This window comes from Urtica dioica, chromosome 1 (assembly GCF_054948205.1).
Source record: "Urtica dioica subsp. dioica isolate 48M chromosome 1, U.dioica_male_clone48M_v1_H2, whole genome shotgun sequence".
NCBI classification, from domain to species: Eukaryota; Viridiplantae; Streptophyta; class Magnoliopsida; order Rosales; family Urticaceae; genus Urtica; species Urtica dioica.
The window spans coordinates 11,380,355-11,404,815 of record NC_142756.1 but is presented as its reverse complement, the minus strand read 5'-3'; the positions used below and the strand labels follow the sequence as shown (position 1 = coordinate 11,404,815).

Here is a 24,461-nt window from a genome sequence, read left to right as displayed (position 1 = left end):
CGCAGAGCCTCAAGGGAGGATTACTAGGGATTCAGCCTAAGTGTGCAACCAACCACTTAGTCCAAAAGATCAAGTTTGAAAAACAATCCCCCAAGGTGAGGCCTTGTCATCATCGTCTCACTCTCGGACATAGCTCATTGAGCAATGATCGATGCAAAAATGCCTTGGAGTACTCCCATTTAAGAGAGGGTCGCAAGAGCGGCTCTTAGTCCCACGTTAATTGATTCTTTCATTAGTGTTAGGGATCGTGGGTTACAAACAACAAATATAACCCTCCCACTTAGTTTTTGGAGTTGGTACATCGACTCTTATAAGTTCGGAAACGGTTTTCCTAGTTATAGAGCGATAGAGCGGACAACTAGAAAAGAATCCTAGATCTTCATGTTCAGAGCAGTGTTAGTGCATAAAGGCACAAGGGACATACTCGGATCTTTTCCTATTTTCTATTTCGGGAAAGTGCATGAGGGAAGTATGAACTTCAACTCACTCGAACACTTGAAAGTTTGAGATTACACATCTTTTTATTTTTCGGCTTGTCTACAAGGAGACCTCCCACTTAAATTTGCAAGAGCATATAGATTTTGAACATATGTGATATAGATATAGTTTTGAAAACATTTTGAAAATTTATTTGATTTGGATGACAAAATATTTTTCAAGTTTGAAAGCGAAAATGGTTTTTCAAAATTCAAACTAGTTTTGTAAAAATTCAATTTCAATTAAACTTTCAAAAATCAAAACATTTTAATCTTACACATCATGTTTATAATCTTATGAAAAACATTTTTGCTCATGAAATTTTTCTCATTAGAGTTCTATAACTCATGGTAGTGGGGCTGAAAATCCGGAATTCTAAAAAACTGGACTTTCGGAATAGCCGCGCACCTCGGAGTAAAATCGCCATAACTGGCGGCTCCGATGTCCTTATGACCCAAAACCGGTGGCATTGGAAAGAGGACAGACAGACCTTTAATTTGATTTAAGAATCATTAAATTTCTATTTCTGAGCAGAGAGTTATGTGACTTTTACTGCGAGTTTTACTCCAGCTAAAAAAAAAAAGAAATAATTAAAGTTCGGTCTTTTTAGGTGCGAAAAAGAATCTAGTGTAACGAAACGTTTTAGGAGGTTATTAAAGCTTTTATTTGTGTTTTATTAGCAAGGTAATAACATGGTATAAAAGAAATAACAACATACATAAAACGATTCAAGTAAATAAAAGAAACTAGTAAGTCCATTCTGTTGAGGTGTTTGGACACATGAGCTAAGGTGAATAATACCATGAGACTGACAATAATTGTTGAGTTATGAGTTGAAATAATCCTTGGCCTTATCTGAATGTATGATTTGTATGTCTGAGGTGAACTGATTTTTGATCATTTTGTGAAATTGGATGATGATTGAGCTCGCCTCATATTTGTCTTTCATAAGGTATACCCAACTTAGTCTAGTGTGATAATCAATGAGGGTTAAGAACCATCTAGCACCATTTAGATTTTTTACTCGTGAGGGACCCCAAATGTCACTATGTAAAACTAAGAAAGGTTTTGATGGGACATATTGCTTAGGGGTATAAGTACTACGAGTATGCTTTGATAATTTACACACATCACACTTAAACAAAGCTGTATCTTTATTAATGAATAATTTGGGAAAAATTTTCTTGAGATACACGAAATTAGGGTGGCCTAAACGATAGTGATGCAACATAATATCTCTATCCGCTTGAGAGAAGGCTAACTTATTTTGAAGAATTGAAGCTGAGGCAACTTTGCTGGAATCAGTGTTTGTCTTGATGAGATAGAGTCCACCACACATTTCAGCACTGCCAATCGTCATCCCTGATCTCTTTTCCTGAATTTCACAAGACACATCATCAAAAATTGTTAGGCAACATTAGTCCTTATTTACTTTATAAACAGACAAAAGATTGTAGTGTAATTTAGGCACATGTAGTACAGATCTCAATGTGAGTTGATTGGAGATTTTTACTGAACCAATCCTAGCTACCAAAGCCTTTAAACCATCGGCTATTTTGACATACAAATTCTCATTACTTGGTGTATAATTGGTGAATAGATGGAAGTTGCTTGACATGTGATCTGATGCCCCAGAATCCATGATCCACACAATTGAGAGATTTGTAGTCACATGGTATGCTGTAAGGCTTGAATAGCTCTCTTATTACCTCTTTGAGCCACCAACCGAGATGAATTAGTTGTAGGCGAGTCACTTGGTTGGTTGGCTTTTCTGATGAGGCATGTGAGCATCTCAAGCTGCTCAGGACTGAATGGATTTGAAGATGCTGAGTTGGCTTGTGTCTCCATGTCTCTTGAGTATCTTGACGGCTTTCAGTTTGTCGGCTTTCCATGAATCTCCCAGCATGTCTCACGTCTGTGTCCTGGCTTCTTGCAGTGATCACAGTAGGGTATTCCCTTCTTGGCCTTGTTGTAGGGTGCCTTGGCAGCAAAGGCTTGTGATTCTTCGTGAGTTATCAAAGCAGAGGCATCATGAGGACTTGGCGAGGCTGAGGTGATTTATGTAGTCATCATGAGCTTTCTACAGCTTTCTTCATGTCTGACCATTGAGAATGCCTCGCGGAGTGTTGGAAGTGGCTTGATGCTCAAGATTCTCCCTCTGACCTTGTCTAGTTCTTTAGTGAGACCTGATAAGAGCTTGAACACACGTTTGGTTTCCAAGCTTTTTGCATAGAGAAGAGAGTCTTCAGGGCAGCTCCACCTGTGTTGGTCATAGACATCGATTCTTTGCCATGATCTTGTCAGTGTGCTGTAGTATTGAGTGACAGACGCATCTCCTTGCTTTGATTCATGAAGGAGATTTTCTGTCTCAAATAGCTCTGAAGTGTTTTCTGAATCTGAGAAGGTGACACGTGCTGCTTCCCAGATTTCTGATGCAGTAGAGTAGAGCAGGAAATTTTCACCTATTTTCGGCATCATAGAGTTAACTAGCCATGACATGACCATGTTATTCTCAGCCTTCCAAATTCTGAATTTTGGATCATCTGTCTTCGGAGCTTTGGCTTCTCCGGTGAGGTGATCGTCTTTCATGCGACCATAGATGAACATTTGGACGGATTGGGACCATTGAAGGTAGTTTTGGCCATTGAGCTTGTGGCTGGTGATGGTGTGAGGGTTTTGATCGGCTATGAAAGTGTTTAGGGAAGAGGTTTCGGATGAGGATGCTATGATGTGTGATTGGCCGTATTTAGTCATTTTTTGATTGAGATTAACACTGCTCTGATACCATGTAGAATTAGGCTAGTGTTTGAGAGAATACTCGATGATTTTATTATGCTTCATAATCGTACTTAAATACACAAAGTAGAAGAGATAAAATAGCTAAACTTATAACAACCTATTAGCTATAAAGAAGGAAACAAATATGACTTAAATCCTAAGCTAACTCCTCTAACAACTCCTAAACACTAGGAGACTTGACTAGCACGTCAACTCCTAATACCCGAAATTCTATACAATGAATTCATATGTCTCCATGCAAAATTCCCGATGATAAATATTTTGAAATAAATGAAAAATTTCTTTAGAACCGTTTAAAACCCTTAATGGCCACATACAAAAACAGAGAAAAGCATAAATAATGTGAACACACACATCATGATCTAAAAAAAATGTTCTTAATCATATGTCTCTGTAAGGAGATTTAAATAATTACTACGAAGACGAAAAAAGCTTCTCAGGCGCGCTAATTGGACGACTAAACGGAGGTCACGAAGAAGGTCAAAGCCTCTAGCTCGACCACTTCGCAGACATAACTACCGTCGACCTCAAGACCTCGTTGACCTTCGCAACCTAACAGTAACTTGACACATCTATGAATCCTCTCTAGCTCAGCCGAGACTTCCTTCATTGATGGCCTTCTCTTTGCGTTCAAATTCAGGCATCCCTCGGCCAGAGCTGCGAATGCCGCCACGGATTCCTCGTCCCTTTCTTTCACGACTCGCCGGTCAACAATATCGAAAACACGACTCTCCTCCATGGAGACCATGAACACTGCCGCCAGACTCCATCCCTCGTTCGACTTTGTGACCGTGACCACCTTCTTCCCGGTCAAAAGCTCGACCAGGATGACTCCGAAGCTGTCACGTCGCTCTTGTCCATGAACTGGCTTGATCGGAAATACTCCGGGTCCAAGTACCCGAACGTGCCGTGGACCAATGTGGTGAGATGAGTCTGGTCGATGGAGACCGCCCTTGGTCCCGAAATCGGCGAGTTTGGCTCGGTATTTTTGGTCCAACAGAATGTTGGTCCATTTTATATCTCGGTGGTAGATTGGCATGGCTGCTGAGGAATGCAAGTACGCGAGTGCTCCAGCGCGATTCCTAGGCGCGTTTCCCACATGGCCGGAATATTCTCTCCCTCCGGGTCTTGGATGTATTGAGAGAAAGTACCGTTTGGGATGAACTCGTAGACGAGGAGAAGGACTTTGGCTTCCAAACAGCACCTCAACAGTCTTACCACGTTCCGGTGATTGATCTGATAAAGAACAACGACTTCGTTGATGAACTCTGTGACTTTGTCTCCGTCGAGGATTTTTTACTTTTTGACGGCGACGATGTTTCCGTCGACGAGCATTCCCTTGTAAACGGTGCCCTGGCCTCCTTGTCCGAGAACTCTGTTGTCATTGAAATCTTCAGTAGCTTTCTTCAGCTCTTCTATGTTAAAAATCTTAGTTTTCTCGACGCTTGCTTGGCTGGAAGAGAATAGCTATTGTTGGAGTAACAAACCGCCATTTCGCTTGAAAAACATTTGTTTCTGTTGGATTTTTTTCTTCTCTTTACATACTTGTACGAGCCCCATAAGCCTATAATCAGTAGCAAGGCTCCTACGCCACTTCCAATACCTGCAACATTTTTTTCAACAATAAAAGGAAAATAAGGAAACATGAATGCCGAATACAAACAATAAATGGAATCCAGATTCTCTATTAATTAACCATAAATTAAATTAATTGATTACATGATTTATTTCTATTAGGGACACCGATGAAGCACCAAAACTGGACGGGGCTAAGTAATTATGAAGATGACGTGATCTTAATTATGGCTGAGCTAAACTACGCCGTCAATATTCGTATAACTAACTTTATTTTATTATTTTTTAGGGAAACTTTATTTTAGCACGTTAGTCAATCTGTTGCGTCCTATTACAATTGTATAAGTTTGTCTTGATATCAATTAATCAGCAAGCCAATGAGAAAATCAAAATAATGTTCATCAAAGCAAAAGCAATGTGTTTCCTTTGTTATTACGTGTGTTAGTTGCTTATTTTGTTAGTGCAAGCCTGTTTGACAAGATATCTTATAACATGCTCCAGAATATGTTGAGACATCTTGATCACTGTGTGCAAAATTGTATTTATCTCCAATTTTCTATTTTTCCAGGATGATTCGTAGAAGGCCTTCTACATTTATATTTTCCGCTGAATGGGTAAGTAAACCCTAATTCGACTTCTAGAAGTGTTAACTACTATAGAATAAAGAGGTTCTGCCCTTAGTAGTCTTGACGAATTCATTCACACTTTTAGGTTCTTGAATGTACACGATCGCCAGACTAAGAAACTAATAATCTGATGTGTGTGGTGTGATTCTCTATACATTTTCCTGATCTTTGAGTGTTAGAGAGTTGTTTGGGTTTTGTGATTGAAGTGTTCACGACAGATTGATGTTGAAGATTACCAAACACTAGAGAGAGTATTTGAGAGTGGATGTGAGTGGATCTCAGATTCAGAGGGAGCTGTGTTGAAATTAACGGATAGTACTAGGAAAAAGGTCTTAAAGCAGAGATCGTTCATATATGTCCATTGTTGTACTATTAACTATTTTTCATATGGTGAATTTCTTTCCGCTAGACACACTACCCCAAGAGTAGGTGACGTTGCACCGAGCTGGGTTACCATTCTCCGTGTCATTAACTTTTACGCACTGCATTATATTTCTCTATCTTTTGTATCGAAACAAATTGTCGCATACATTGACTCTACATTGTGTGCGACATCTTGTCTCTGAATAAACAAATTTTCAATCCATATTACGACGACTCTAAAGCTTAATAGAGATAACTTTTTCTTTCGGAAATCACAAGTGTTAGCAGCCTTTCAAGCATACGGTCTTAGGGAGTTCATTGATGGCTTAAAGACGCTTTCCTCCTACCTAATTTGTTGAGCTCGAACAAGCTCTTTATCATAATCTGGCGAGTAGTACATAAAGCTTGTCCGACACAAAACCATAAAAACATAAATTTTTTAGGTAGAATGAGATTTTTGATGTTCTAAAGCAACGGTTCTTCAGTTGAGAAATCAATTGCAGATGTTCATAAAAGAATCTCATACTTAGTGGTGGGGCTATGATTTGTAGTCAAGGAGAGGACAATTGTTAAACAAAATTATTCTAAGAAGTGTGAAGAATAAAATTTACTCAAGGGCATTCATGAAAAATCATATAATCTTAGGTTTAAAATGTAAAAATTAGTAACAAATTAGTATGTAAATTTTAATTTTCAAGAATTTCATAAGGAATATATGTCTACTGGTCCTTAACTTAGCTTTGGTAGTGCTAAATCCATCAGTGACATTATCATCAAAGTCATCAAACAAAATTGAGACGTTACTTCGGGAAAACTTATGGCAATGATCAAGCGCTCGCCTTGTTAAACCATCTTGCTAACGTTCATGCTAACATTTGACATTTGCACAGAAGTAGTGTTATATCCTTTCGAAAGTTTGAAGTATATGGTTTGTTTTTTTTTGTTTTTTTTTTTTTACTGTCAGAGTATAGTTGTCGTTTTGGGAAAAACGTCTATCACTTCTTTTTCTCTTACTATGTCGCCTATAGTTTTTTCCTTATTGTCATTTACAGTTCTTTCTCTGCTCAAGTATAAATACTTGATTCGAAGCTTCACATTAATGATCCATTCTCTTTGTGATCGTTAACCAAACACTATTCTTGTTAACATGGTATCAGAGCGTTTCTCATTGTTGCTGTGATCGGTGATCTTCATCTTCTCCGATTTGCAATTTTTTCGCTCAGATCGTTGATCTTCGTCTTCTTCGATCACCGTGAACCATCACGCCACTCAGTTCTTGACATTTTCTCATCCAATTCCGTCGAAACTAGATGCAAACAATTTATTGTTTGGAGAAAGCAAGTTCAGGATATGCTTCGCGGTCACAATTTGCAGAACTTCCTTTCACGGAAGTTGTTTCTCCGTTGGAATTCACCAAAGAGCGGAATCGTCAATCCAGCGTTCGTCAGCTGGGATTGACAAGATGAATTGATAATTTCTTTGCTAATGGTCTCCATCATTGACAACGTGCTTTCTCGTCTATTTTCGTGTGACACCTGGAACACCTTACAGGTATACTTCGCGTCTCAGGTTCGAGCGAAGATCTTTCAGTTCAAAACGCAATTGAATGCGACTAAGAAAGGTTCTATGCCTATCAATGGCTACCTGTTGAAAATTCGAAACCTAGTTGATCTACTCGTCGTGGTTGAAGAAACAACGAAACCTAAGGAGCACATCGAGTTTATCTACAACGGGGAGTACGAAAATTTCATCATGAGTATGGATACACGATCTGGTACACTCTCAGTCACGATGATAAAGTCTCTTCTTTTCACACAGGAAAGTAGAACTGAAAAGAAGAACAACTCTCAGATTAAATCTCCGGCGATGAATTTTTCTCAGTACGACAATTGGAATCGAGGTTATGGATTGAATTCTGGTCGTAACTCAGGCTACAAGATCTCTCCTCCTAAAGGTGGCTTCAATTATCAACGTGGACGCGCTTCTCAATTCATAGGAAGATGTAATTCCAACTTTACACCGAATTTTACTTCTAGACGTGGCTACACACCACAAGCTACTCGAGGTCGTGGTTTCTGGTGGTTGTGGCCATGCTCAATGTCAGTTGTGTGGAAAAGTTGGACATGTTCTTATGCAGTGCTACTACAGATACGATCAGACATTCTCTAGTCCAGCTCAACTCTCTAGCAACGTGAACCAGAGTTCACAAGAGATTCAAGGGCATTTGGCTGAGTTTGGTGATGATCAATTCACTAATGTTCAGTACAATCTTGGCTCGGACTCAGCCTATGATTTCACTCTTCATGAGTGGTCTCATGCGACCATGTTAGCAACAATTAAGTATGTTGTTAACTCGAACTGGTACCCTGATTCAGGAGAAACACATCACATCACCTATTATGAAGAGAACTTGGGGCAAAGCAGTGACTTCACTGGCTCAGAAAAGGTCCTCTTAAGCAACGGTATGGACCTGAACATTTCTCACATTGGTGAATCCTCTTTTGTCACTCATTCTCATCATACACTTCTTTTCCTAAACAACCTTCTCCGCGTTCCTAATATCTCAAAAAATATCCTTTGTGTGTCTAAGTTTGCAACCGATAATAATGCTTATTTTAAGTTCTATCCAACTGTTTGTTTTGTCAAGGATCGGGTCTCTAGGAAAATCCTACTTCAAGGCTCACTACACGACGGTTTATGTCTTTAATAAAGCCTCTCTTCCGCTAGATAGAAAATCAAGTCAAGTCAGTTGCAAGTCAAGTTCCTCATTGTCTAATAACCATGCCAATATTAATGTCTCCAGTGTAAATACAAATATTAGTTCTACTGTCTTCAATTTGTGGCAGAATAGGTTAGCACATGCTTCTGAAAGAGTTGTAAAAGTTGTGCTTCACTCTTGTAATCTTCCTCTCAGCAATAAAAATTCATTCTCAGTCTGTCAAGCATTTTGTCTTGGTAAACTTCACAAATTTCCACTCATCTTCTGAGTCTATTTACACTCGTCCACTGCAACTGATTCACACGGATCTTTGGGGCCCATCACCTTGCTACTCTGCTAGTGGATATCGGTATTACATCCATTTTATTGATCCGTATTCACGATTTACTTGGGTGTATTTACTGAGACAAAAGTGCCACTGTAGTATTGGGACGAAGCCTTCAGAACCTCAGTCTACTTGATTAATAGGTTGCCTACACCTGTACTTGCCAAAATCACCACTCGAGGTTCTGTTCAACTCTAGCCCTGTCTACGCACAACTCAGAGTGTTTGGCTGCGAATGTTTTCCCCAACACCCGGCCATTCAACACTCACAAGCTAGACTTCCGATCCAAACCATGCATTTTTCTTAGTTAGAGCATGAATCACAAAGGCTACTGGTGCCTAGATAATTAAGGTAAAGTGTTCGTTTCACGAGATGTAATTAAGGTAAAGTATACAACAATATTTCCAACCACAACACCCACAACCACACCTTCATCATCACCACTACCAACTCCCATTCTCTCATCTCCTAATCCTGCTCTTCTCCCTCCCCCCACCCCTTCATCATCATCATCTGACTCTTCTTCTCATTACACAACACCCTCTTCTTCTCAGCACCCTTCAACTTCTGCTTCTCCTCACTCTACTAGTACTTCTTCCATATCCACATCCAACAACCCTGTCTCGGATACACAAATTACCAACACCTCTTCACCATCATCTTCTCACCTTCAGTCTCAAAATCTATCACTCATCCCATGGTCACACGTGCGAAAGATGGGATATTCAAGCCTAGAGTGTATATGGCAAGCAAAGAACTTGAGAGTGTTGTTACGGCTCTCGTGTCTGAGCCTTGGACCTGAGCTCTCGCGAAGGGGGTCTTCAGTCCTCGGGCCTCACGGGATTCTCAAGATTGAGTCTTTAGGCGCGAATTTCAGTTCCCAAAGATGGCCATTCGTAGAGGAGCTTTCGACGATGGGTAGTCAAAGGCATGACTGTTCGGTGTTCGACCATTCGATCGAGAGAACGGAGATGAGAACTTCGTTTGGGGCAAATGTAGTGTCTATCGTCGGACTCCAATACAGATACAGTAACGAGAGAGCCACACGACTCGTCGATTCCTGATATCACTCTCTTCTTCCGAATCCACTCGTTCTGTTCTACTCCGTAGAACCCAACCCTATCCCTTTCCCCTCCTCCGGTGGCCATCGATTTCCTTCACCCCGATGCCTCTGCTCCGTCCAATTTTCTTCTTCTCCGCCATTGCTGGCCCTTGTACAAGTAAGTAGTTCCAATCATTGATTATAATCTTGTATCCTGTTACTTTGATTTATTTTTCTGTAAGGTTTGGCTATCGAATCGAGATTAACAGTAAGAGAACAAGATTTTAATTGTTCGAAGGTGAATTCATTGATGTGACTGAAATTTGATTTCAATTTGGTGGTTTTGTGGACAAGTATTCAGAGTCTTCTTGAAGTTTACATTCTTAGCATAATTTCATCAGCTTTGAGGTTTGCATAGACTTTGTACGGGGTTGAATTTGACTTTTATTTTGTTTTATGTTGTGACGTCTGTTATTATAGCCTATTATTATGGTTATGGTCTTCGGAAAAATGAATCCGTTTGAAGGGTATCGAAAGATGTAAATCACTGTAAGAACTGAATTCTTTTTGAAAAAAAAAATGGGTTACTAAAGTTCAAGGCTGCTATTCCGATATTTCATCGAGACATCAAGTCGACAAATATACTTCTCGATGAAAAGTTCAAGGCAAAAGTCGCCGATTTCGGTATGTCGAGAACGATCTCGCTAGAACAAACCCATTTGACCACTTTGGTCGCCGGCACATTCGGCTACTTGGATCCGGAATATTTCCAGTCCAGTCAGTTCACAGAGAAGAGCGACGTGTTTAGCTTCGGGGTGGTTCTGGCCGAGCTCTTGACCGGGCAAATGGCGATATGTTCAGTCAGAGTAGATGAAGGAATCAACTTGGCAACGTATTTCAGCATGTCGATGGAATCGAATGCTTTGTTTGACATACTTGACCCTCAAGTTCTTGAAGACGGCCCGAAAGAAGATATCGAGGCGATGGCGAGGCTTGCCTTGTCGTGCTTGAGTTTGAGTGGAAGGAATCGACCGACCATGAAGGAAGTTGCGATGGAGCTGGAAGCAATTCAAAAGAATGAGATGAGATCAGAAACTCATCATAGTGCCCGCCAAAACCAGATCAATAAGGAGATTGAATTCACAGATTTTGTTGCGCCTTGGGATGTCGCTTCTGGGTCAATAGATCGCTCTGTTTTTCAGCAAGAACTTCCATTGTTGTCCACGGAGTCAGGCTGACTTAGATTAATGATATTCTCGCTCTGAGTTGTTAATATTATCTATTTTGGTTTTTAGGAAAGTTATTTATATGATCTATCAACGCGGTGTTTGATAAATAATATCAGTTTTGTGTGTACTATGATATATGATTACGAAAAATACTTCTTTTTCATTGCGTCTACGCTGTTTTGCCCTCATTCGTATTGACAGATTGATTATCGTCATTGTGACAAGCATCATATGAATTGGAGGCCTAAATAGCTTGTCCAATTCAGCAATCAGTCAATAGACAAGTCACCAAAGTCAACGACATTATCTTCTAGTTGAATTGGAGCCACTAAATATCAAATCTAAAACAACAGCAATCTCAAACAACATACTTGGCTACGAGACCACAACTAAATCATTCCGAAAGAGTATAATAGAATGAAGGTACTTTGGGGATAGCGTGACACACTGGTCGCTGATCACATATTCCAAGTCTCTCTCTTATAAAGAAAATGATGCTCTTTTTAAAAAAAAAATTATTAAATCCTCCCTAACATAGATAATAAGAGGCAATAATTTTTAAAAAAAAATTATTAAATCCAAAACGCAGAAGAGAGTTCTTCAAGCAAAACGGCGGTCTGAGTCTACGAAAAAAACTACTATCATCCAGCGAAGGAAACATTGAAAAGACAAGGTTGTTCACTTTAGACGAGTTGGAAAAGGCTACCGATCATTTCAGCATTGACCGGATTCTCGGCCAGGGAGGTCAAGGAACGGTGTACAAAGGTATGTTGGAAGATGGGAAAATCGTTGCCGTAAAGAAATCCAAAGCCTTAGACAAAAGCAAACCCTCAGGGTTCATCAACGAAGTCCTCATTCTGTCGCAGATCAACCACAGAAATGTGGTTCAACTTCTGGGGTGTTGTTTAGAGACCGAAGTCTCTATCCTTGTCTACGAGTTCATACCAAATGGAAATCTCTCGCAATACATTCACGGACAAAAAGAAGAGTTCCGTTTAACGTGGAAAACGCGGGTACGAATTGCAACAGAAGTCGCCGGAGCTCTCTCCTACTTGCATTCGGCGGCGGCTATTCCGATATTTCATCGAGACATCAAGTCGACAAATATACTTCTCGACGAAAAGTTCAAGGCAAAAGTCGCCGATTTCGGTATGTCGAGAACGATCTCGCTAGAACAAACCCATTTGACCACTTTGGTCGCCGGCACATTCGGCTACTTGGATCCGGAATATTTCCAGTCCAGTCAGTTCACGGAGAAGAGCGACGTGTTTAGCTTCGGGGTGGTTCTGGCCGAGCTCTTGACCGGGCAAATGGCGATATGTTCAGTCAGAGTAGATGAAGGAATAAACTTGGCAACGTATTTCAGTATGTCGATGGAATCGAATGCTTTGTTTGACATACTTGACCCTCAAGTTCTTGAAGACGGCCCGAAAGAAGATATCGAGGCGATGGCGAGGCTTGCCTTGTCGTGCTTGAGTTTGAGTGGAAGGAATCGACCGACCATGAAGGAAGTTGCAATGGAGCTGGAAGCAATTCAAAAGAATGAGATGAGATCAGAAACTCATCATAGTGCCCGCCGAAACCAGATCAATAAAGAGATTGAATTCACAGATTTTGTTGTGCCTTGGGATGTCGCTTCTGGGTCAATAGAGTCAGCCGTAGATCGCTCTGTTTTTCAGCAAGAACTTCCATTGTTGTCCACGGAGTCAGGCTGACTTAGATTAATGATATTCTCGCTCTGAGTTGTTAATATTATCTATTTTGGTTTTTAGGAAAGTTATTTATATTATCTATTAACGCGGTGTTTGATAAATAATATCAGTTTTGTGTGTGTACTATGATATATGATTACGAAAAATACTTCTTTTTCATTGCGTCTACGCTGTTTTGCCCTCATTCGTATTGACATATTGATTATCGTCATTGTGACAAACATCATATGAATTGGAGGCCTAAATAGCTTGTCCAATTCAGCAATCAGTCAATAGACAAGTCACCAAAGTCAACGACATTATCTTCTAGTCGAATTGGAGCCACTAAATACCAAATCTAAAGCAACAGCAATCTCAAACAACATACTTGACTACGAGACCACAACTAAATCATTCCGAAAGAGTAGAATAGAATGAAGGTACTTTGGGGATAGCGTAACACACTGGTAGCTGATCACATATTCCAAGTCTCTCTCTTATAAAGAAAAGGATGCTCTTTTTAAAAAAATTATTAAATCTTCTCGTTAGAATCATAATTTAGAATGAATCATTACTTTTGCATCAATCATATACATAATGAATACTTAGTTTGTTGTCGTTCTTCCCTCCTATCTCCCTCAAGAATAACTTTATCTATTTAGAAAAACGGGTATTCTTATTTTATTTTATTAATAGGGTATATTTTTCTTAAAAAAAAAAAATTCTTAGCGGCTGAATTTTTCGGGGTTTCAACCACATTTTTTACGCCCGACTATGGCTGTATGTGACGACATACCACAAAAATCATAGCTATTTAGGTTTTATTTTTAGTTCTTTTACTAGTTAGCTTCTACTACACGTTTTGGGCAATGTTCCCAACCCGGCCCCATGGCCCCGATCATATCGAAATTCTACATTGCATTTTTTAACAGGAATCCTTGTGATAGTGTGGAATGGGATTTTTTCATCTCGAACTTCAAGAAGCCAAAGATCAACCTATCTAGTCTAATGTTTCTGCTTTAAGTCTGAGCGTACGAGTGCTAAGACGGCGATTCCATTGGTTTTTCCCTTGAAATATCTTACCCATGCCTATGAATCCACTATAAAAAAATATCAAATTTCAGTATACAATGCACTTGGCACTAATATCCAATAGGCTAAGCAGAAGCATGGACCACTAGCACAAGTAAAACTGGTGAAGCCCTCTAAAAGAGAGAAGAAGAATAAAATCGTCGTACCGACATCAACAAATCATTTGGAGGTAATAACATTACACTGTTGTGTCTTACGCAATGATAAGGTTGTCACTAAATCTAGTACTTAATGACAAGCTTGTCAACAAATACAAAATTCGCTAATCATACTTATATCCTGCAAAACTTTGAAACGCGAACGAGGATACAATATATTTTGTACTAGTAATCCTAGTGCTGATACTTTTAATATATAATTACTAAGTATATCATACATAATTAAATTAGATTATATTTCTCTTTTTTCAATTAATTTTAATACTAAACTTCGTGATAATACTTAATACATTAGAGGTTAATAGATTTGAACGAGTCCTCGTCCAGATACCCGCACAAGATCATTTCGACCATTATCATGTAAGAACTAGTTACCTCATATTAAAAAAATTAAAATTTGAATGGGCTTAACATAGCTTTAAAATATTATAAAGATAGTGAGTGACAGGCCCCAGTAGTACTAAACAATTTTCACGTCGTTGTTGATTGATCATTTAAACAACTAGTTGGATTAAATTAAATACACATGCAATGAGAATAATTGGCTAACATTGATTACGCAAGTGAGGACTTGATCAAAATTCCTACGTTGACAATATCATAGTCTCAAGCCACCATATTATTTTCCACAAAGTGGGAAAAAAAAAGTGATAGTTTGTACAAGTGTTATATGAATAAGGAGAAGACTTTTAGATAATATTATTTTATTTATAAATTAGCAATTAGTCGGAAAACTTTGCATACCAGCTATTGTCTATATATTATCCAAGATACTGAATTCAAAACCAGCATCGGGTCTTGAAATGGTTTTCTTATAATTAGGTGAATACGTTTCGCGCCATAGTTCAAAACCTCATAAAAGACTTTTGAGGTACGTACGTCTTAGTTAGCAATATTATATCATTTCAATCTTAGCTACGTGCATGTTATTCACTTTCGCTTATGTGTCTGTTAAACCTATCCTCTGAGATTGAACAATATTCGCTATCACAGGTTGAACAATATTTGATATCCGACGTATACAGATATCATTGGATTCCTTTATAAATCACTCTGCAAACAGCTCTCAATCAGTGTGCTTGTTCAGACTCTCTTGACTCCGTTCCAGTATGTATATTCTTTCTTATAGATATGTGACTTATATTCTTATTCCGTCTTGAAATCTAAATAAAGGTTTGACGGTTCAACTGAAAGTACTCGATTTTGATATACAAATTTTCTTTTGGCGAAAATTTATTATATATATTTACATCACTTGTTCAGGAAAATTAACTTAAGAGAAATCACATCCTTTTCGATGTCCTTCACGTTTTCTATAACCACTATGAACTCACAGATTGCAATATTATTTTTGAATAATCACCATACTATTAAACAAGTTATTTTTCTTGTCGTCTGAACGGCCACTTATAATAAGTGTTTTAACTTTTAACTGAATGAAAAGTGGGATTTCCATTTTTGTGACTCAGTAATTCCTTTCTAGAATTTAGTGTATTTTCATCAAAATTTAGAGTAACTAAAAGTTGTAGTGTGCTTAGCTAATAAACTAAGAAAACAGTTTTATTATTTTAGCTCGCAGACAACGCAATTGGCGTTTGGCGTGCATGTTGTATAATATATGTTTTTGCCTAGCTAAAATGAGTTGACCTATTTGTCTTACTTGAAATCACGAAATCGATTTGTATATTTTATGTGTTGGCGTTTAGAGTGCATGTTGTATATTTTAACGCAATAGCACACTTTTTTTTTTGGGTTAATTAGTTTTTAACTTCTTATATTATTATTTTTTACCTTCAAAATTTATAAATATATCTCCTCAAACTGTTTTCTTAATATTAGTCCTCCCTATTTGACAACTGAATTTCATTATTAATTGAACAAATCAGGCGTCTACAAAGGAACTCTCTAGGAGAATAATTCGCATATATCATTACAAAATATATCGGCATAAAATAATTTATGATATCTAAGCATAATTATATATCACACTAACTTATGAAACTCAAGTTACAAACTCCATTTTCAACAAATTTAGTGTATATGAATTTTTCTAGTAAAGAACCTTGACATTAAAATTGTTGAATATAACAAAACGTAATATATATATATATATAGCGTCTATGAATTTCCCTAGTAAAGATGTAGATATCAAATTTGTTGACAATGACATACTATATATATATATATATATATATATATATATATATATATATATATATATATATAAGTGTGTGTGTGTGTGTGTGTGCGTGTGCAATATAAAGCCTATACATGTCTGTGTAATTTTCTGCTCCTAAGAGGTAAAATTTATCGATGACAACATAAGGTTTACGTCTGAAATGCATAAACTTTGTACAAGCATTATATTTTTTCTAAAACAATATCAAGCATGAATCTGGATTAAAAATTCTATTTTCTAAAAATGTAGTATTTACGAAAAAAATCTCGACAGAAATATCCGTAGACAGGAGTATTTATCACCTGCCATGAACTTCACTTTCAACAAATTATGAATTTAAATTATGAGCAATTACCGGTGTTAGATTAATTTAAATTTCTCTTGTATGTGTAGATGTTTTACCCTATTATCAATAGAAGTAACGTACTACTCTCAAATAAATAAAAAAATATGATTGTCGAATTTTTTTTTTTTTTCCGTAGATATTTGTTACAAAATGTAGTTTGAAAACTGGAGTTATATATGGCGTTTTTCTTAAACATTTAAAGGTGATACTTAACTTGGTCTAGGGATAATTTTATATCACATTAAAAGTGAAGGTTATATACTCTTAGAAGTAAACATTTTATATTGTACGCCATGAAATTAATCCACGTCGAGCATAACATTTATGCCACATGTGCATACATTTCACATTGCTCGTTAGTCTAACATTTAAAATGTAGCGTCCGAATATTTTGCAGGTAATAAGGTCAAAGTATAGGTCGTTTATAAATTCAATCATACTACATGTTAAACAATAAATACACATATACACACTCTCACTTTAATTCATTTATAATCAACAAATTAGCCAATTAAAACTGGATGAATTTTTAATTAGTCAACGTTTTGTAAATTTTAAATAAATAATCAGTGTTTTGTATGTTTAAGTAAATTTTAGATAAATAGCCAATATTTTGATAAAAAATTTCAATTAATTTACCCGTGTAAATATTTAGTCATGACTATTTACCAAAAGCTTACTAAATATTTGACTAAATGATAAATCAAAATTGCAAATATAGCTATATATGTACTGGACTTCTATTTTTATCATGTCTAATAATATGCTGTGTATTAATTGTTCCATACGTACACTTCTACGATAATAATATCTCCATGATTGTTCATCAGTGTTTGTTGATTGATTTTTATTTTATTTTATTAAATATCCAAATTAGTCTTCAAAAACAGTCAACTGTCCTTTGATTCTGCTCAAATTGTAGTCTAATAGTTTTTTGCTCATTTTTCTTCTTTTCAATACTTGTACCACCGGGAATCATGACCACTAAAGCCAATAACATTTTGTAGGCGTAAAAGAAAATTGTAGAAATGGGCAAGCTAGACTCGCTGTCTATAATAGTGATTATCGTAACGTGCCTGCTAAGCTTAGCTACACCTGCATCGGCATGGGATAGGATAACAGCGCCGATCTCCAAAGCAGGTTGCGAATCAAAGTGCGGCAATGTGAGCATTCCGTTCCCCTTCGGAATGGGAAACTTAAACTGTTTCATGGACGAGTTGTTCGAAGTTATCTGCAACAAGTCTGTTACTCCGCCGGCGCTGCTTCTAAAGCTCATCCCATTGGAAGTTATCCGCATATCTGTGTCAGGGAATCAAAATTTTCCCATGGAAAGCGAATACAACGAGGTTCTAGTAAAAGGCCCGATAAGTTTCAACTGCACAGACAACAAGAAGACTATCCCAAGGAGCATTAATCTGACCGGGGCCCCATTTTCGTTTTCGCAAAGAAACGTGTTCGTTGCAGGGAGCTGTGGAGTCCGAGCCATCTTGGAATCGAGTTCGGGAAACGTTTTCACAGAGATTGGTTGCACAACGAACTGCAATGGCAATAGATCGTTCTCTAACGCAGGCCTTCACTGCGACGGCACAGATTGTTGTCAGACCTCCATTCCTTCCATCCTCGATTCCTTTGCAATCAGGTTTAATAGTACCGGAGCAGAGACGAGTGAGGGCGATGGATGCAAATTCGCGTTTGTGTCGAGTAAACAATATTGGAATGATCACATGAATCAGTCAGAGAATTTAGCCAGAATTCATGGCAAGGAATATGTTCCCCTCATACTCCACTGGGAATTGGATAAATATTCGAACTCCGATATATTCAAAGAAAATACCCCAAAATATATTAATAGAGAAAGGACGCGCTCTGTTTGCTATAACAATTCGAAATACTACAATTCAATCGAACGGGGCTTCCAATGTTACTGCTTTGGATTGCGGGGAAATCCCTATCTCCCTCGTGGCTGCACTCAAGGTTGGCATTTGAAACATCTTATTAAATTTCATGAAAATTCTTATCAAAGACTACACCTAAATGTTTTCACATGAATATTTGTCAGATATAAATGAATGCGAGGAAACTCGGCGGTCCTGGTGTGCTTCCGGGTCCACCTGTGTTAATACCTATGGGTCTTACTATTGCAGTAACAAGAGAAAGAGTCTGATTATCGGTACGTCTCTTTCTACTTTACATCTAGTCGGTAGTTATTTTTCTTGATAATATATACTTTCTCACGCTCAACTGAAACAAACCATGGCTTTGATAAAATAATGACGAATAAAAGTTTTGGAGTTTGTATAAACGTTTGAAATATGAGATATTAGATAACTAGAGGAAAAAGATTACATTTACAGTTTCCTATGTAGAAATCAGTATAAGAATGATACTAATATTAGATACATTTTTTTTGTTTCATTACTAGGTTTTGGTACTTCTCTTGGAGCCTTGTTTCTGCTACTTGCTTTAGGGGGCTCATACCAGAGCATAAAGAAAAGAAAAGAGACCAAACGCAAAAGAAAGCTCTTCAAACAAAATGGCGGTTTGATTCTACAGCAACTATCATCCCGTGAGAGGAACATGGAAACAACAAAGTTGTTCAATTCAAGCGAGCTGGAAAAAGCCACCAATCGATTCAGCTCTGACAGAATTCTTGGCCAAGGAGGTCAAGGAACGGTGTACAAAGGAATGTTGGAAGACGGAAAAATTGTCGCAGTGAAAAAGTCAATGACCGTAGATGAAAGCAAACTCTCGGAGTTCATCAACGAAGTCGTCATTCTATCGCAGATCAACCATAGAAATGTGGTTCAACTCTTGGGGTGTTGTTTAGAAACCGAAGTCCCTATCTTGGTCTATGAGTTCATACCCAATGGAACACTTGCGCAGTACATTCATGAACAAAATGAAGAGTTTCCTATCACATGGAAAACGCGGATTCGAATCGCGTCAGAAGTCGCCGGAGCACTCTCATACTTGCATTCTGCGGCGGCTTCTCCGATATACCATCGAGACATCAAATCTACAAATATACTTCTAGACGAAAAGTACAAAGCAAAAGTTGCCGATTTTGGCACATCTAGAACGATTTCATTGGACCAAACCCATTTGACCACTTTAGTCTATGGCACATTCGGCTATTTGGATCCAGAATATTTCCAGTCCAGTCAGTTCACGGAGAAGAGCGATGTGTACAGTTTCGGGGTTGTTCTAGCCGAGCTCTTAACTGGGCAAAGGGCGATATGTCCAATTAGGGCCCAAGAAGGAAGAAACTTGGCCACATATTTCATTAAGTCGATGGAAGAGAATGCTTTATTTGACATTCTTGACCCTCGAGTTCTTGAAGATGGTCAGAAAGAAGAGATCGAGGCGACGGCGAGGCTTGCTTTGTCGTGCTTGAGTCTAACTGGAAGAAATCGGCCGACCATGAAAGAAGTTGCGGTAGATTTGGAAGGGATTGAAAAGAAAGAGAAGAAGTCAGAAGCTAATTCTCATTTCTCCCCAAAACGTATGCATGAAGAGATTCAAATTGTTTGCGCAGAGCGTTGGGATGCCACTTCTCTATCAACACACTCAGCCATGGATCGCTCTTTATTGCTTCAAGAACTTCCTTTATTGTCCATCGAATCACGCTGATGGAGATCTTTGCTCTCTCTGAATTATTTATTTTATGTATGTGAAGAAAGAAAGTACTATGTTTGAACAAATCCCACGATCCAAATTGTTGGCCCACACTAATATATTTTATGTATGGAGATCTTTATTGGTTTAAGGACATCCACATGCTTGAGCTGATTGGTTAGCTTGCAGCTTTTGTGGAAGTTCTTTCTTTTTTGTTAAAGTGAGAAATGTTTTTTTTTTTTTTTTTAATGAAACGGAATTTTCATTAAAAATTGGGTAAAAAACCCATCAATACAAGAGAATAACACATCAGTACATGAAACACCAAGACTTAAGTCGAAGTAAATCTAACACTAAGTTCCGGTAATCGTACGTTTTGTGCATGCTTCCGACAATGGGAAAAACGACGAGCACAAATGGAGTACACATGAGGCTCGTTCAAAAACCTAAAGATGGTCGATGAGAAAATCCAACCAACTTCGGTCCGATGACCACGAAGAAGATGACTCTTCAACCTAACAGGGGACGACGGCTAATCCGACTCCAAAGCAAACCAAATAAAGCAAAGCACAACAATAAAATAGAGATTCATGACAACACCGAAAAATTAAATAGACTGAAATAAACGTTAAATAAGCAACCGAGATCTGATAAACAACACCAATATGATGGACGGAAGATGAATTAGAGGGGTCCCGCCGCACCACCATCGTCGACGAACCCAACCGCACTGCCAATGTCGACGAGCCCAGCCGCACCGCCATCACCAGCGAGCTACTCTGCACCACCATCGCCGACGAACACAACCGCGCTGCCATCGCCAACGAGCCACTCCGCACCGCCAAGACCGGCGAACACGACCGCGCCGCAAACGTCGACGAGCCACTCCACACCGCTGCTGCCGCCGATGAAACTCGCCGCATCGCCTTCGCCCGATGAATTAGGCAGCGCCGCCTCCACTGTCGCCTCCATCGCCAACATTGACCCCAAACATAGACCCAAACTTCCATCATTATATTCGGATATCACTTCTCTTCCTCCGGTCACTCTCACGTCGTACCTCCCCCCCCAAGGCCGGAAGACACCCAGTGATGGTAATAATGAGAATGATTACTTAATAATTTCCGAGTGTTGTTTATTCTAACTTAATAAAACCATACTTGTAACAGGAAGATGTAAATGACAGACACTCAAGGGAAACACCACACAAGGTACGAAGCGAGGATAGGCCAACAACAACCGTACCCAAGACTAACCCTTCTCCAGTGATGGTAATAATGAAAATGATTACTTAATAATTTCCGAGTGTTGTTTATTCAAACTTAATAAAACCATACTTGTAACAGGAAGATGACAATGGCAGACACTCAAGGGAAGAAACGCACAAGGTTGTCGAAGAAACACCAATCGTGGCACCTCAAAATACAACTACTGAAACCTTAAAGGTATTACGTTTACATATAACAAAAAATCGGAAATTGTTGTTAATAATTGTAAATAAATTGTTTCATCGTTGTAATAGGAGGTTGGTGGGGCAGCAAAAAATGGGGCAGCAAAAAAGATGCCAGCGCAAATGACGTTGACAGCCATGGTACAAATATTTCCATTCAATATACTATACACTACTACAAATATAGTTTTCCGGTGCGGATGACTTTTGGGTGCGACTTTTTGCACCTAAAAGTCGCACCCAAAAAGACTTTCGGGTGCGAAAAGTCGGACCCAAAACTCAAACAAGCACTGGAAAATTTTCGCGAATTTATCCAAACTATTAGGTGCGACTTAGTCGCACCCAAATGTCCTAAATTTTTCCGCGACCAAATGTTGCCCCTCTTTTTACAAATATCATTGGGTGCGACTTTGTCGCACCCAAAAGTCCGTGCACAGGTCATTGGGTGCGACTTTGTCGCACCCACAAGATTCATTGGGTGTGACAAAGTCGCACCCAAATTCTAGGTCAGGATATAAAAGAAATTTTCTATGCGATTTTCATTCATATAAACCGAGCCTGTCTCTATCTCTCTCTCACATTCCGACCCTCTCTCCGAGTTCTCTCCTACCACCACCACCAGTCCACCGTCTCTCTCCGACCACCACCGACGGGTACCCTTCCCGGCCTCTGCTCCCGCGGCGAGCGACCACCACCGACAGGTCCTTCTTCTTCGGTCGAGCTCTCTGCGCTCGGGACCCGCTTCATCTCTCCCCTCTCCGCGCTCGGGACCCGCTTCATCTCCGTCGTCGGCCTCCTCGTGTTCGGCTTCGGCTCGGGCTCGGCGATTTCAAAACTGTAGTTTTTTTTTCCTTTTTCTGTTGGTTTTTTTTAGTCTGCAAGTTGATTTCGAAACTCAGTGCGTATGTGTATTTTTTTTCTTTTTGTTTCAGTTGGTTTGGCTAAAGCCAGGCAGCGACGCCCACGAACTGTCGTGGAACTCTCGGGCTCCGTCGCAGCACCGCCGTGCCCTCCTGCCTCTCGCAGCCTCGCCGTGCTCAAGCCCCGCCTACAGGTTAGCCTCTCGCAGCCCTTTTAATTATGTGTTTTTAATTACTTTAGATTAATTGTAATTAGTATAATTAGTCTAGTAGTTAATTAGTTAGGTAATTAAATACTTTAGTTTTATATGTATATGCGTATTAATAATGTAGTTAGTTTGATAATTGTAAATCTTAAATATGATATAATAACTAAAATTGATAAAATTGTTAATTATGTAATTGAAATTAATTTGATATAATTATAAAAAAATTTAATTATGTAATTGAAATTAATTTGATATAATTAGTAAAATTGGTAAAATTGTTAATGTAATTGAAATTAATTTGATATAATTATTAAAATTGTTAATCATGTAATTGAAATTAATTTGATATAATTAGTAAAATTGGTAAAATGTTTTATCTAGTTGAAATTAATTTAGTTAGTAATTTTTTAAGTTAATATAATATAATTTAAGTTATTTGTTCAATTGTTAATCATGAAATTGAATTTAGTTGAGTTATTGTATAATTTAGTTTTAGTTTACATATTTTTTATAAATGAGTTGATATTATTGAATTTTTGTTGTAATCGAGCCACAGAGGTTCGATTTAGAGTTTAGTTGATTATGAGGATAATTTTGGATGATTTGTATATGTTTTTTAAATGAGTTTGCAGGTTTTTGGTTTGTTAGAATTATAGGGAAAATTCTGCCGAAATTTCGGTAGAGTTTCCAACCAATTATTCTAAAAACCCTAATTTTTTCAATTCGACTTCAGATAACATAAAATTCATAATTTCACCTTTATAGTTCTTCGTCCCTTAGCAATAACTCTTAAGCCGCACTATTGGGTATCAGCGCCAACATAAGTAATCGTTTTCAGTCGTCTTCGTCCCTTAGCAACAATTCTTAATAATTGTTAATTTTCTCTTTCGTTTAGCGAAATCAATGTCCAATCCAAGTAGAGATTGGATCACCGAGAACAATCGGTTGTCCTTGCAGTATAAAATCGGAGTTAATGAATTTATCCGAGCTGCAAGAAGATTTCCGAACGATAATGGCGAATATCGATGTCCATGCAAGTCTTGCAACAACGTGAGATGGCACGACATTGGGGTTGTAAGGCATCATCTGATAAACAAAGGGTTTACCCCGGGCTACACAGAATGGTATCATCATGGCGAGGTCGTGCGTTTCGTCTGTCATCTTGAAGAAGTCCCCATCGGAGAAACAGCCCAGAGAGGAGTAGGAGGAATACATGCTGTTGTGGAGGATATAAGAGATCACGAGGATTTCGACGGTGTTACCGAGCCGGCTCCGAGCGAGGTGCGTGCGGAGGAGCAAGTGGAAGACTTGTTCGCCGAGTTTGAAGCAGAATTGTACCCTGGATGCAAGGAGTTTTCGTCTTTGTCATTCTTGGTTCAGTTGATGCACCTTAAAGTCACGAACCATTGGACGAACAAGTCGTTCACAGAACTGCTGCAGCTCTTGAGGAAGTCTCATCCAGCCGGTAATCGAATACCGGAGAAGCACTACGACGCAAAAGCAAAGTTGAAGCGTTTCGGCATGGGATACGAGATGATCGACGCGTGCATTAATGACTGTGTCCTATTCCGAAAACATCTCGCGAACGTCGACGTGTGCCCGATATGTAACGAGAGTAGATGGAAGCCAACTAGTAAGAAGATACCGCAGAAGATATTGCGATATTTTCCCTTGAAAGATCGATTGAAGCGACTGTACGCATCTCG

At 38.6% G+C, this 24,461-nt stretch overlaps 2 protein-coding genes and 3 pseudogenes across 2 annotated transcripts; 3 read left to right on the top strand and 2 right to left on the bottom strand.

Moving 5' to 3' along the window:
- Positions 1–2,535: 2,535 nt before the first annotated feature.
- Positions 2,536–3,231, bottom strand: LOC149407215 (uncharacterized). The gene has a single exon (XM_089619281.1). It carries the CDS (start codon positions 3,229–3,231, stop codon positions 2,536–2,538), a length of 696 nt encoding a protein of 231 aa, XP_089475407.1.
- Positions 3,232–3,733: 502 nt separating this feature from the next.
- Positions 3,734–5,965, bottom strand: LOC149407214 (wall-associated receptor kinase-like 9; annotated as a pseudogene).
- A 4,084-nt stretch (positions 5,966–10,049) lies between these two features.
- Positions 10,050–11,319, top strand: LOC149407213 (wall-associated receptor kinase-like 1 pseudogene; annotated as a pseudogene).
- Positions 11,320–11,740: 421 nt separating this feature from the next.
- LOC149407212 (wall-associated receptor kinase-like 1) lies at positions 11,741–13,100 on the top strand. The gene has a single exon (XM_089612076.1). The coding sequence runs from the start codon at positions 11,923–11,925 to the stop codon at positions 12,868–12,870; it is 948 nt and encodes a 315-aa protein (XP_089468202.1). The 5' UTR covers positions 11,741–11,922; the 3' UTR covers positions 12,871–13,100.
- A 4,549-nt stretch (positions 13,101–17,649) lies between these two features.
- On the top strand, positions 17,650–20,251 carry LOC149407211 (wall-associated receptor kinase-like 22 pseudogene; annotated as a pseudogene).
- The last annotated feature ends 4,210 nt before the right edge of the window (positions 20,252–24,461 follow it).

Excerpts from the sequence above, each read along its gene's own strand:
- LOC149407215 (XM_089619281.1), bottom strand. The coding sequence starts at position 3,231 with ATGACTAAATACGGCCAATCACACATCATAGCATCCTCATCCGAAACC.
- LOC149407212 (XM_089612076.1), top strand. The coding sequence starts at position 11,923 with ATGTTGGAAGATGGGAAAATCGTTGCCGTAAAGAAATCCAAAGCCTTA.